The 13,323-nt window shown below is 42.4% G+C and overlaps 1 protein-coding gene across 1 annotated transcript in view; it reads right to left on the bottom strand.

Moving 5' to 3' along the window:
- The window catches only part of LOC140476007 (cytosolic phospholipase A2 zeta-like), a gene marked incomplete at its 3' end in the record, with an annotated part of 132,360 nt that overhangs the window by 19,438 nt on the left and 99,599 nt on the right, over positions 1–13,323 (bottom strand). Inside the window, exons 15-18 of the mRNA XM_072567910.1 lie at positions 12,626–12,740; positions 11,313–11,450; positions 10,256–10,363; positions 3,982–4,164 (exon numbers count right to left, since the gene is read on the bottom strand). Coding sequence (XP_072424011.1) covers positions 3,982–4,164; positions 10,256–10,363; positions 11,313–11,450; positions 12,626–12,740 — 544 coding nt within the window. The remainder of the gene's footprint in view (positions 1–3,981; positions 4,165–10,255; positions 10,364–11,312; positions 11,451–12,625; positions 12,741–13,323) is intronic.

Below are 13,323 nucleotides of genomic sequence, written 5' to 3'. Positions count from 1 at the left end.
CGACTATAATTCTATTAGTTTTACAATAGTGATGGAAAAGGGTAGACAGAATCTAAAAGTTGATTGGGGGCAGATGTTCACAAGTAAAGAGTCAGATGGAAAACGGGAAGCCTTCAAAAATGAGAGTCCATAGACAATATGTTTCCATTAGGGGTGAAAGACAAGGCTGGTAGGTGTAGAGAATGCTGGATGACAAGAGAAATTGAGATTTTGTTGAAGAAAAAGAAGGAAGCATATGTCAGGTATAGACAGGAGAGATTGAGTGAATCCTTAGAGAATAAAGGGAGTAGGAGTATGCTTAAGAGGGAAATCAGGAGGGTAAAAAGGGGACATGAGATAGCTTTGGCAAATAGGATTAAGGAGAATCCAAAGGGATTTTATAAATACATTAAGGACAAAAGGCGAGAGAATAGGACCTCTCAAAGATCAGCAAGGCAGTCTACATTCAACATGGATTTAGTAAAGGGAGGTCATGCCTGACAAACCTGTTGGAATTTTTTGAAGAGGTAACAAGTAGGTTAGACCAGGGAAACCCAGTGGATGTGGTCTATCTAGACTTTCAAAAGGCCTTTGATAAGGTGCCACACGGGAGGCTGCTGAGCAAGGTGAGGGCCCATGGTGTTCAAGGTGAGCTGCTGGGATGGATTGAGGATTGGCTGTCTAACAGAAGGCAGAGAGTTGGGATAAAAGGTTCTTTTTCAGAATGGCAGCCGGTGACGAGCGGTGTCCCGCAGGGTTCGGTGCTGGGGCCACAGCTGTTCGCATTATATATTAATGATTTGGATGAGGGAACTGGGGGCATTCTAGCGAAGTTTGCCGATGATACGAAGTTAGGTGGACAGGCAGGTAGTACTGAGGAAGTGGAGAGGCTACAGAAGGATCTAGACAGGTTGGGAGAGTGGTCCAGGAAATGGCTGATGGAATTTAACGTGAGCAAGTGCGAGGTCTTGCACTTTGGCAAAAAGAATAAAAGCATGGACTGCTTTCTAAATGGTGAGAAAATTAATAAAGCCAAAGCACAAAGGGATCTGGGAGTGCTAGTCGAGGATTCTCTAAAGGTAAACATGCAGGTTGAGTCTGTGATTAAGAAAGCGAATGCAATGTTGTCTCTTATCTCAAGAGGGTTGGAATATAAAAGCAGAGATGTACTACTAAGACTTTATAAAGCTCTGGTTAGGCCCCATTTGGAGTACTGTGTCCAGTTTTGGTCCCCACACCTCAGGAAGGACATACTGGCACTGGAACATGTCCAGCGGAGATTCACACGGATGATCCCTGGAATGACAGGTCTAGCATATGAGGAACGGCTGAGGATACTGGGATTGTATTCGTTGGAGTTTAGAAGATTAAGGGGAGATCTAATAGAGACGTACAAAATAACACATGGCTTTGAAAAGGTGGATGCTAGGAAATTGTTTCTGTTAGGCGAGGAGACTAGGACCCGTGGACACAGCCTTAGAATTAGAGGGGGTCATTTCAGAACAGAAATGCGGAGACATTTCTTCAGCCAGAGAGTGGTGGGCCTGTGGAATTCATTGCCACGGAGTGCAGTGGAAGCCGGGACGCTAAATGTCTTCAAGGCCGAGATTGATAGATTCTTGTTGTCTAGAGGAATTAAGGGCTACGGGGAGAATGCTGGTAAGTGGAGCTGAAATGCACATCAGCCATGATTGAATGGCGGAGTGGACTTGATGGGCCGAATGGCCTTCCTTCCACTCCTATGTCTTATGGTCTTATGGTCTTAAATGACTATTTTGCATCAATTTTTACTATGAAGAAAGACATGGAAGATACAGAACGTGGGGAAATAGATGGTCCACAGATGTGGTGGGGCTGTATGCCTTAAAATGCATAATGGTGAATACAATCCTCAGGAGAAAATGAGGACTACGGGAGCTGGAGATTAGAGTCAAAAGTGTGGTGCTGGAAAAGCACAGCAAGTCAGGCAGCATCTGAGGAGCAGGACAGTCAATGTCTCAAACGTAAGCTCTTCATCGGGAAACCCCAAGATCTGACCAGGTGTATCCTAGAACCCTTTGGGATGCTAGGGAAGTGATTGCTGGGCCCCTTGCTGAGATATTTAGATCATCAATAATCATAGGTGAGGTGCCAGAAGACTGGACGTTAGCTAACGTGGTGCTACTATTTAAGAAAGGTGGTAAGGAAAAGCCAGGGAACTATGGACATTGGAGATGGGCAAGTTGTTGGAAGAAATCCTGAGAGACAAGATTTCCATCTATTTGGATAGGCAAGGACAGATTAGGAATAGTCAGCATGGCTGTGTGCATGGGAAATCATATCTCACTAACTTGATTGAGTATTTTGAAGATGTAACAAAGAGGATTGATGAGGACAGAGCAGTGGATGTGATCTATATGGACTTCAGTAAGGCGTTTGACACCGTTCCTCATGGTAGACTGGTTAGCAAGGTTAGATCACATGGAATATGGGGAGAACTAGCCATTTGGATACAGAACTGGCTTGAAGGTAGAAGACAGAGGGTGGTGTTGGAGGGTTGCTTTTCAGACTGGAGGCCTGTGACCAGTGGAGTGCCACAAGGATCAGTGGTGGGTCCACTACTTTTCATCATTTATAGAAATGATTTGGATGAACATAGGAGATATTAGTTAGTAAGTTTGCAGATAACACCAAAATTGGACATGTAATGGACAACGAAAGAGGTTACTTCAGATTACAACAGGATCTTGATTAGATGGGCCAATGGGCCGAGATGGCAGATGGAGTTTAAATTTAGATAACGCTAGGTGCTACATTTTGGAACAGCAAATCAGAACTGGACTTATACACTTAATTGGTAAGGTCTTGGGGAGTGTTGCTGAATGAAGAGACCTTGGAGTGCAGGTTTATAGTTCCTTGAAAGCAGAGTCTCAGATCGATAGGATAAGAAAGATGATGTTTAGTATGCTTTCTTTTTTTTGGTCAGAGCATCGAGTAAGAGAGTTCAGAGATCACATTGCAGCTGTACAGGACATTGGTTAAGCCAATGGTACAGGACTTTACTAAGGAATAGTGTGCACAATTCTGGTCTTCCTCAAATAGGAAGGACATTGTGAAACTTGAACTGGTTCAGACAAGATTTACAAGAATGTCTCCAGGGCTGGAGGGTTTGAGCTATAGGTAGAGGCTGAATAGGCTGGGCTGGTTTCCCTGGAGTGTCGGAGACTGAGGGATAACCTTAGAGGTTAAGAAGGTTATGAGGGACACGGATAGGGTAAATAGAAGGCATAAGTTTAGAGTGAGGGGGAAAGATATAAAAGGGACCTATGGGGCAACCTTTTAACGCAGAGGATGATACACGTATGGAATGAGCTGCCAGCGGAAGGGGCAGAGGCTGGTACAATTGCAATATTTAAAAGTCATTTGGATGGGTATATGAATAGGAAGGGTTTGGAGGGATATGGGCCAGGTGCTGGCAGGTGGGACTAGATTGGGTTGGGATATCTGGTCAGCAGGGATGAGTTGGTCAGAAAGTTTGGTTTCTGTACTATACATCTCTATGAAATCTGGCAGCATCTCAGGCAGTTCTAAGGAAGGATCACCGGACCGGAAACATTATCTCTAATTTCTCTTCACAAATGTGCCTAGACTTACTGAGCTTTGCCAGCAATTGCTGTTTCTGCTTCTGATTTACAGCATCCACGGTTCTTTCGGTTTGAACTATGTCCAAGGTTGTTAAAGGAAGTCAGGAAGTAAATAGGGAATAAATGTTGTACCATTATTCAAAAAATGTGGGAAGGGTAGACCAAATAATTATAAGCTAGTGAGTCTGACCTTGGTGCTGGACTAACTGTTACAATCAGAGCAAAGAAGCGACAGATTAATCAGGGACAGACAGCATAGTTTTGTTATGGGTCATGCCATGGTAAATGTGATTTGAATAATTAGTGGCATCACCCAGTTAGCATATGTCAATACTGCAACATTAACACAACATTTCAGCATTACAGACGGAAAACATACTTTGTCCACGCATGAAGTAGTGGTTCTGCTCATACAGCTGATGCAGAACGAGGCCATCTAGGAAGTTGCAGATCTCTGACCCAGTCAGGCGTGACACAAATAAATTCTTTACCATAGTGTCCAGCAGGCCTGATGGAATGATTGTCCGCGTTGGAGGTTGATTTTTTCTTGTTTGTGGATTATCTGTATCAAAAACATGTTTACATATCACTTTCAGATCAGGAGAGGGTGTGAAGTTCAGTGATATCAAACACTTGAACGGATACAACCATAATATGCAAGACAACAGAATTAATACTTTGTACAAAACAAGTAAAAGGTTGTTAGGCACCTTGAACCAAAGGGTGATGTTTATAGACCATACAAGCAGTGTTTTATTATTTATGAGCCTCAATACATTTTCATTGTTCATTCCTAGCCATAACGAGATATGCGTTTATAAACAGGCATGGTTATAACTGTGCTATCTGGTAAGACAATAACAACTTGCACTTACATTAATGCAATGAAATGTCCTAAAGCACTTCCCAAACAAAATTTAACACAGACAGATCAGGACATAAAGGGACAAGTAGTCACACCAAGAGTTTGGTCAAAGAGGTAGGTCTCAGGGAGTGTCTTTTAGGGAGGGAATTCCAGATTTGAGAGCCCAGTCAGCTGAAGTCACAGCTATCAATTAGCAGAATGATGAAAATCAAAGCTGATCAAGAGGCTCAAGCTGGAATAATGCACGGATCTTTGGAGAGTTGTCCGCCTGGAATATATTAAACCAATAGGAATGGGCCAGGCTATGAAGGGATTTGAAGACAAGGATGAAGAATTTTAAAAATGAAGTGTTGCTGGAACGGGAACCAATTCAGTGAACACATCAGAAATTGGTGAACCAATTAAAATATATGCAGCAGAGTTCTGGCTGAACTGAAGTTTATAAAGTGGGAACTGTCCTGCATAGGTTGTTATTTCTAAACTTTACCTGGTGGTAGGAATCTGAAACTCATTGCCTGTTAGGGTGGGAAAGACAGAAACCCTCATACTATAAGTAGTATTTAGATGTGCACTTGCAATGCCAAGGAATTCAAGACTATGGGCCAAGTGCTGGAAATTGGATTAGACTAAATAGTTTTTGACCACTGAAACCTCGCGGGGCCAAATGGCCCTTGGAAGTGCATGGAAGATTTCTATGACTTTATGTGAACAGGACCTGATGGTGCCTTAGGTGATCCTGCCAAGTGTGAATGTCTCAACCAGCTGTTCACCGTAAACGCTGAAGTCTGAGCTTATTAAATTTAAAGGAAGCTGAAGTCAGATGGGGATGAATCTTTACAATTCACTCATGGGATATATGGGTCCCTGGTCAAACTATTGCATATTGCTTTTCTCAGCTGCCCTTGAGAAGGTGGTGGTGTTCCTTTGCAACTGCTGCCCTTTTTCTTCTAAACAGTAGTTGTCATACGTTTGAAAGGAGTGGTCTAAAGGATCTTTTGTGAATTTTGGCAGTGCATCTTTTAGATAGCACACACTGCTGTTTCTGAGTATCGATAGTGAACAGCCTGAATGTTTGTGGTTGTGTTGCCAATCAGACAGGTTGCTTGTCCTGGTTGATTTCAAGTTTCTTGAGTGTTCTTGGAGCTGCATTCATTCAGACAAGTGGCGAATATTCAATCACACTCCTGACTTGTGCCATACAGATGGTGGACAGGCTGTGGGGAATGAGGAAGTAAGATATGTGTTTCCTAGCCTCTGATCTGTGCTTGCAGCCACAGTATTTATATAGGTAGCCCCATTCGGTTTCTGGTCCCAGAACATTGATCATGGGGGATTTAATGATGGCAATACCAAAGAATGTAAAGGAGCACTAGTTAGATTCTTGGTTTTTGGAAGTGTTTGTTGCTTCGTATCTGTGTACTGCAAATCTCACCTGCCACTTGTCAGCCTAAACTTGCACAACATGTCTTGCTACATTTGAACATGGACTGCTTCAGTGTCTGAGGAGATGTGAATGCTACTCATCAGCAAACAACCCCTCTTCTGAATTTACATTAGAGGAAAGATCAAAGCAACTGAAGATGGTTGGAAGGAGGATACGGGTTGCACCTGAACTGAAGGGGCACCAATATCCTGGGTGGAAGGTTTGTTAGAGCTCTTCGGGAGGGTTTAAACTAGTTTGGCAAGGTGATGGGAACTGGAGTGATGGATCAAAGAATGGGGGGTAACTGGTAAAGAGGCATATACAGCATGCAGAGAGTCTGTGAGGAAGGATAGACAGTTGATAGGGCAAAGTTGCAGTCAGTGTGATGGGATGAAGTGTGTTTATTTTAACGCAAGTGTCAGGAATAAGGGTGATCAGCTTAGAGCATGGATCAGTACTTGAAGCTACAATGTTGTGGCCATTACGGAGACTTGGATATCACAGGGGCTGCAATAATTGTTGGATGTTCCAGGGTTTAGATGTTTCAAAAGGAATTGAGAGAGGGGGAAAAGAGGTGGGAGAGTAGCATTGCTAATCAGGGATAGTGTTGCACCTACAGAAAGGGAGCAGTCACTTTACTGGGGGTGTCAGATCTCTCGATGGGAGTGCATTTTGGTGATAGTGATCACAACTCCCTTACCTTTACTATAGTCATGGAGAGGGATAGGATTAGATGGTATAGGAAAGTATTTAATTGGAGAAAGGGGAATTACAATGCTATTAGGCAGGAACTGTGGAGCATAAATTGGGAAGGGATATTCTCAGAGAAATGCACAGCAGAAATGCAGAGGTTGTTTAGGGAGCATTTGCTGCAAGTGTTGAATAAGTTTGTCCCACTGAAGCAAGGAAGGGATGGTAGGGTAAAGGAACCTTGGATGATGAGATGTGGAACATTTAGTCAACAGGAAGAAGGAAGCTTACTTAAGGTTGAGGAAGCAAGGATCAGACAGGGCTCTAGAGGGTTACAAGGTAGCCAGGGAGGAACTGAAGAATTGAAGAGCTAGAAGGGGGCCTTGGCGGGTAGGATTAAGGAAAACCCTAAGGTGTTCTATGAGGTGTTATGTGAGGAACAAGAGGATGGCTAGAGTGAGGGTAGGGCCTATCAGGGATAGTGGAGGGAATTGTGCCTGGAGTCTGAGGATGTAGGGGAGATCCTTAATGAATACTTTGCTTCAGTATTCAGTAGTGAGAGCGACCTTGTCATTTGTGAGGACAGCATGAAATGGGCTGATTTGTTCAAACAGGTTGATGTTAAGGAGGTGGATGTGCTGAAAATTTTGAAAAACATGGAAATAGATAGGTTTCTTGATCTAGATTGGATATACCAAGGTTACTATGGGAAACAAGGGCTGAGCCTTTGGCGATGATCTTTGCATCCTCACTGTCCACTGAAGTAGTACCAGATGATTGGATGGTGGCAAATGTTATTTCCTTATTCAAGAAAGGCAACAGGGATCTGAGAATTACAGATCAGTCTTACATCAATGGTGAGCAAATTGTTGGAGAGGATTCTGAGAAACAGGATTTATGATTATTTGGAAAAGCACAGTTTGATTTGAGACAGTCAGCATGGCTTTGTGAGGGGAAAATAATGCCTCACAAGCCTTATTGAGTTCTTTGAGGATGTGACAAAATACTGATGAAGGTAGAGCAGTGGAAGTGGTGTATACGGATTTTAGCTGGGCATATGATAAGGTTCCCCATGGTAGGCTTATTGACAAAGTAAGGAGGCATGGTTACAGAGAAATCTGTCAGTTTGGATACAGAATTGGCTGGCCCATAGAAGACAGAGGGTGATGGTAAATGGAAAGTATTCACCATGACCAGTGGTGTTTCATAGGCATCTCTCTGGGACCTCTGCTCTTTGTGATTTTCATAAATTACTTAGAGGAAGTGGAAGGATGCATTCGTATATTTGTTGATGACACGAAGGTTGGTGGAGTTGTGGATAGTGTGGAGGGCTGTTGTATGTTGCAAGGGGATATTGACAAGGTGCAGAACTAGACTGAGAAGTGGCAGATTGAGTTCTACACAGAGAAGAGTGAAGTGATTCATTTTGGATGCAGATTACAGGTTAAAGGAGGTTTCTTGGCAGTGTGGAGGAACAGAAGGATCTTGGGGTCCAGGTCCATAGATCCCTTAAAGTTTCCACCCAAGTTGATAGGGTTGTTAAAATGTAAGACGTGTTAGCTTTCATCAGCAGGGGGATTGAGTTTAAGAGCTGTAAGTTCATGCTGCAGCTCTATACAGCCCTGGTTAGATGACAGTTGGAGTATTGTGTTCAGTTCTGGTTGCCTCATTTATGAAGGATTTGGAAGCTTTAGAGAGGGTGCAGAGGCGATTTACCAGGAAGCTGCCTGGACTGGAGGCCAAGTCGTATAAAGGAAGGTTGAGGGAGCTTGGGCTTTTCTCAGTGGAGCAAAGGAGGAATGAGAATGTACACTTGATCAAGGTGTACAAGATGGTGATGAGAAGCACAAATAGGGTGGATAGCCAGAGACCTTTTCCCAAGGCAGAAATGGCTATCACGAAGGGGCATAATTTTAAGGTGATTGGAGTAAGGTTTAGGGAAGTTGTCAGAGGTCAGTTCTTTACACAGAGGGTGTTAGGTGCATGGAATGTACGGCCGATGGTGGTAGTAGAGTCAGATATGAAAGTAATATTTAAGTGACACTTGGATAGGCACATGGATGACAGTAGAAGAATGGTGTGTAGCTTAGTTTGCTCTGAGTGTAAAGATAAAAGGTTGGTACAACATTGAGGGCCGTAGGGCCTGTACTGTTTTATATATTCTACAAGGAGCTCCTGCAGAGGTGTCCTGGAGCGGAGATGACTAACCTTGAACAACCACAATCACCTTCCTATGTGCCAGGTATGAATCCAACCAGTGGAAAGTTTGCCTCTGATATCCATTGATATCCAGTTTTGTTAGGGCTCCTTGGTTAAATGTGACCTTGATGTCGAGGGGATTCATACTCACCTCAACTCTGTAATTAAACTCTTTTATTCATGCTTGAACCAACACTGTAATGAAGTCAGAAGTTGAGTGGCCCTGGAGGAATATGTACTGGGTGTCGGTAAGCAGGCGCTGCTTGATAGTACAGCTATTTACACCTTCCATCACTTTACTAATGTTTGTAGGTAGACGAATGGGACGATAATTGACTGGGTTGGATTATCCTGTTAAGATCAGGAGCACATTTCTTCACCACTATTTAGAATGTTGTCAGGGCCTATGGCCTTTGCCGTATCCAATGTCTCCAGTCATTTTTTGATATCATGTGGAGTGAATTGAATTAGATGAAGATTGGCACCTGTGAGGCTGTAGGGCTTCTGGAGGAGACTCATCAGGATGAACGTAAGAGACAACAACTTTTTATTTTTTGAAATATAGACTGAAAATGAGAAAAAGAATGGACACTGCTTTAAAAGAGGAGGAAATAGCAGGAATTTGCAGCTTTGGAAAAACAAGTGGAGCTAACTGATGCCGATGCAACAACGTTAATTTTGGGAATACTGTGTTCAGACAAAGCAGCAGTACCTGTTTATGTTCAGGCAGTCTTTTGAATTGTTTTCAAATGCAACTATTTGTTATGAGTTCAGGAGAGCTCATTACAATAAGCTTCTGATTAGCCAAGCTGCAGTTTAACACAGTTTAACAGAAGACAACACAGGCTCCAGCAAGTTATAATTTCGGCATCTCTCTCTCTCTCTCTCTTTCTCCTCCTTTGTTCTTAAAGAAAGTGCCTCGCTAACTGTGTTGGAAAAGCAGAGAAAAACTATATTGAGAGTTGCTGAAAGGAAGAATCTGAAGCGTACTGAGAAAAGAAAAGAATCTAATCACCTGATGAAGGAGCGTCGCTCCGAAAGCTAGTGTGCTTCCAATTAAACTTGTTGGACTATAACCTGGTTTTCTGTGATTTTTAAATTTGAAATCCTATTCTTGTTCAAGTATGTTACAAAAAAAAGTTAATCTTTAACTACTACTGAAAGAATCTGGTATAATTTGCTTTTATCCTGGTTAGCAGTCAATGAGGCAAATAGGGATTTGTAGTAGTTTCATTTAATCTTAACATTCATCTAAATTCCGGGAATAGTAGGGCTTGATTTCCACGGCACTACCCAAGTGTCAAGGAGAAAAAGACAAAGGTTTCCCATTCAACCATAAGTTTCATGATTTATAAGTCTCCCTGTAGCTCTCAAAGAAAGATGTCCTAGATCTTGGTCAGTGCCTTTGCACAAATAGCAGGGCGAGAATGGAAATTACTAGCAGTTCTAAAACAAAATAAAAAGATAGATTAGTACCTGTTATCTTGATAGCATTCTGTAAGTTCTGCATCCACATGTTGGAGGTGCCTATCATCTCCCTCAGGATCTCCTCCAGGTTGGCTGCAAAAGCACTACCCCACTGGCCTGAGGAGGAGGAGGAGGAGGAGGAGGAGGAGGAGAACAGTCATTTTTCAGAGTATTTCTTATTCTAACTTCTTAGATCCTTTACCCCCACCGGAGAGTAAAGGGATCCCCACCCACACTGAGGGGGTACCCCAAGGCTACACCAAATTCCTGCCAGTAGTGCACAATCACGTTCTTCGCCCTAGAATCATCCCCACTCCTCCTTCCCAGGATGCTGAGTCACCTCCACAGAGGTACAAAAGCAGAAGCCCTCCCACCCAGGGTCTATCTATTCCACTCTTCTCGGGTTCAAAGTACACGTAGTGGTATACTGAACCCTTCAGGAAATTAGTCAAGTAAATATTCTTAATGGAAGAGATTGCCTGTATGTCAGAACAAACTTCACATTCTCAGTCTGGGCACTGGATATGGATCAGGAAAGAGAACATGAAACGTATTGCTCTACAAAGCCCAAAACCTAGCCCATTCTGGGGTGTCAATTCCAATTTTATGACCCCCTAATCTTGCCTAAGATAACTAATCCAATGGATTCATGAATCTAATCAAAATTACACAAATACAAAACTATATTACATATCACTTCCCCATATCAAACCAATATTCTGTGGTATGTTTGGGTCTGTCAAAGAAAGATGCACAATAATGGATATTAGAGAATGCCAGACTTTAGTTATTTTATTTTTACAAGAAAGGACGATGACTAAACCTATTGGGAATTTTAAAATATGTTAAGAGGAGGAACCTTTGGAATTAACAGAAGAAAGAAAGTGGTATTTGTCACCCCAGGCTATTAAAAGAAAGATTTTTAATAAGACTGTTAATAAGAAAGACTGTTCTTTCTTAACAAACTATAATACGTACTTCTTCACAGAAGCCGTGACTCCAAGTTTAACTTATAAATTTCTATGCAATGAGACGTTTAGATTTCTTATTTGATTGTTAACTGTACCTTCCAAGAAGCTGATTCTCATTTCTGGACATTTCTTTATCAGGTATCCCATGAAGAATTTGCTTCCAAAATGCTGAATGGGGATGTAAGCTCCATATTTTGGAAGTCCAGCTTCATAAGGAGTGCACTCAAACCACTCTGCAAAGACAGAAGATTTTGCTTCTTGTTGGCTGTGGTCTCCATAGTAGACTCGTTACACCAAGTTGCATCCATATGAAAATAAAAGACTATTTTCACACGGTCTGCAGCCCCAAGATTCTTAACTTGTGAAATGGCAATGGCCACTTTCTCAGCAGGACTAGACATGTGCATGAACATTTAGGAATAGCACGATTTCCACCTCACCTCCTTCTAGACATTAATTGCAGAGTTACAGCAACAAGTGATGAACCAGTCACTTATAATGTCGATCGAAGAAATGGTACTGGCATTTTCTCCATATTTTTAAAATGCTCTCAGGATACCCTTCTGATGGTATGGGGGGATAGACAGGTGAATTAAAGCATAATCCATCCACATAAAAAAGTTTGAAGTGGGCAGTGCATCAGTTGCCAGCTCCCACAAAAGGACAGGTATTGAGGTAAGAACTGAATTCCCCTACCAAAACAACAGGCAGTCTCTCCAAATTAAAAATCCCACCCAGTTTACAAACTCCAAACTGACCTGCTCTCTATTTGAGAGCATCTGCTGAGTGACAGAGCAGACATTTCTGAATGTAGATAATTTTCAGTTGTCTGGGCCATTTCTATGTCCAGATGCAGTTATCAGCAGTAGCAAGCCTCCCTGTTCAAACTTCCTGCCAATTAACAACACATTTTGAGGTTTACTACCAAATGAGGGACATTAGTTGGTGAGAGATTGATTTTGCATGAGACATTGCCTTCACTGAACTACATTAAGAGTGCTGCAGCAGGAGAATACAGCAGGGGCAGAAGAGATGCACGATCAGTCTGCCATTGACGCATCCTCAGCACTATTAGTGACATAAATTTGTCATTTTCTGTCATTAAAGGTTAGGAAGCCTTGAACTTTCAACAGCTCTGACCTTCCACTATACTGACATCTCCCCCAAGTTCCCAAGGCACTGCCACAAATAGTACCCATGTATCACTGGGAAAATTGCAATCTCTGTGACAGACTGAAATTAGTTCACCCATTATCCAACTCAACCTGCTGAGTTGAGTGTAAGTGCTTGCCAGTACCAGTCCACCCCTGGGAAAAAACAGCCAGAGACAGGAACAGATTAGCAAATTTGATGACCCCTCCCTGCAAAGGCTTGGTAACAACACAACACACCCCATCAAGATCTGTACCTCCAAAATCTCGAGCGCTGAGGTTTGACCTCACATTAAGACTGGCATAGATAGGAAACGGGTTCTGTCCCCTCCTTATAGCTCTCTGCTGGTCTGACAGCTTGGTTTTATTCTCCTAAATACAGAGATATTACTTTAAGTATTTTACTGCTTTTCAACAAAGTATTTTACACACATACACACACACTATTTAAAACACTAGAGCCTTGTTTGGGTAAAAGGCAACAAAATTTCTGTTGACAGTGCAAATTATCTTTTGGGCATATTTGTACTCAAAGGAGAGTGCTCGCATAGCAACAATTTGATTGACACACAGTGTTGTTCATGCAAGAGCCTGAGGTTAATCATCGACAAAAATAGACAAGTTGTGTGTGATGCATGTTTTTGTGGAGTTCTGCTGGCACTTTCCGATGTGGAATGTGATACACCTAAATGATTGTCATGACCTCTAAGTTGATTAGACTAATTAAAATTCAATTACCATAATCCTCCGAATGCAGGAACAGTAAAAACTGCTTTGATGCAGGCAGAATAGATCAACACTGGGTGGCCTGATTGACTGTGCATGTGCAAGCCAAGTGTCTCACATTGGAATGCATTCAGTGCTGAAGCTGCACACGTTAACACTGGTAAAGGTGTGAGCATCTCCAAAAAGCATACTCCTTTTGTGCAGGAGTACAGGGCTTTATTGAGGATCT

The sequence above is a fragment of the Chiloscyllium punctatum genome, chromosome 4 (genome assembly GCF_047496795.1).
Source record: "Chiloscyllium punctatum isolate Juve2018m chromosome 4, sChiPun1.3, whole genome shotgun sequence".
NCBI lineage: Eukaryota > Metazoa > Chordata > Chondrichthyes > Orectolobiformes > Hemiscylliidae > Chiloscyllium > Chiloscyllium punctatum.
This window is presented reverse-complemented; position numbering and strand designations above follow the sequence as displayed.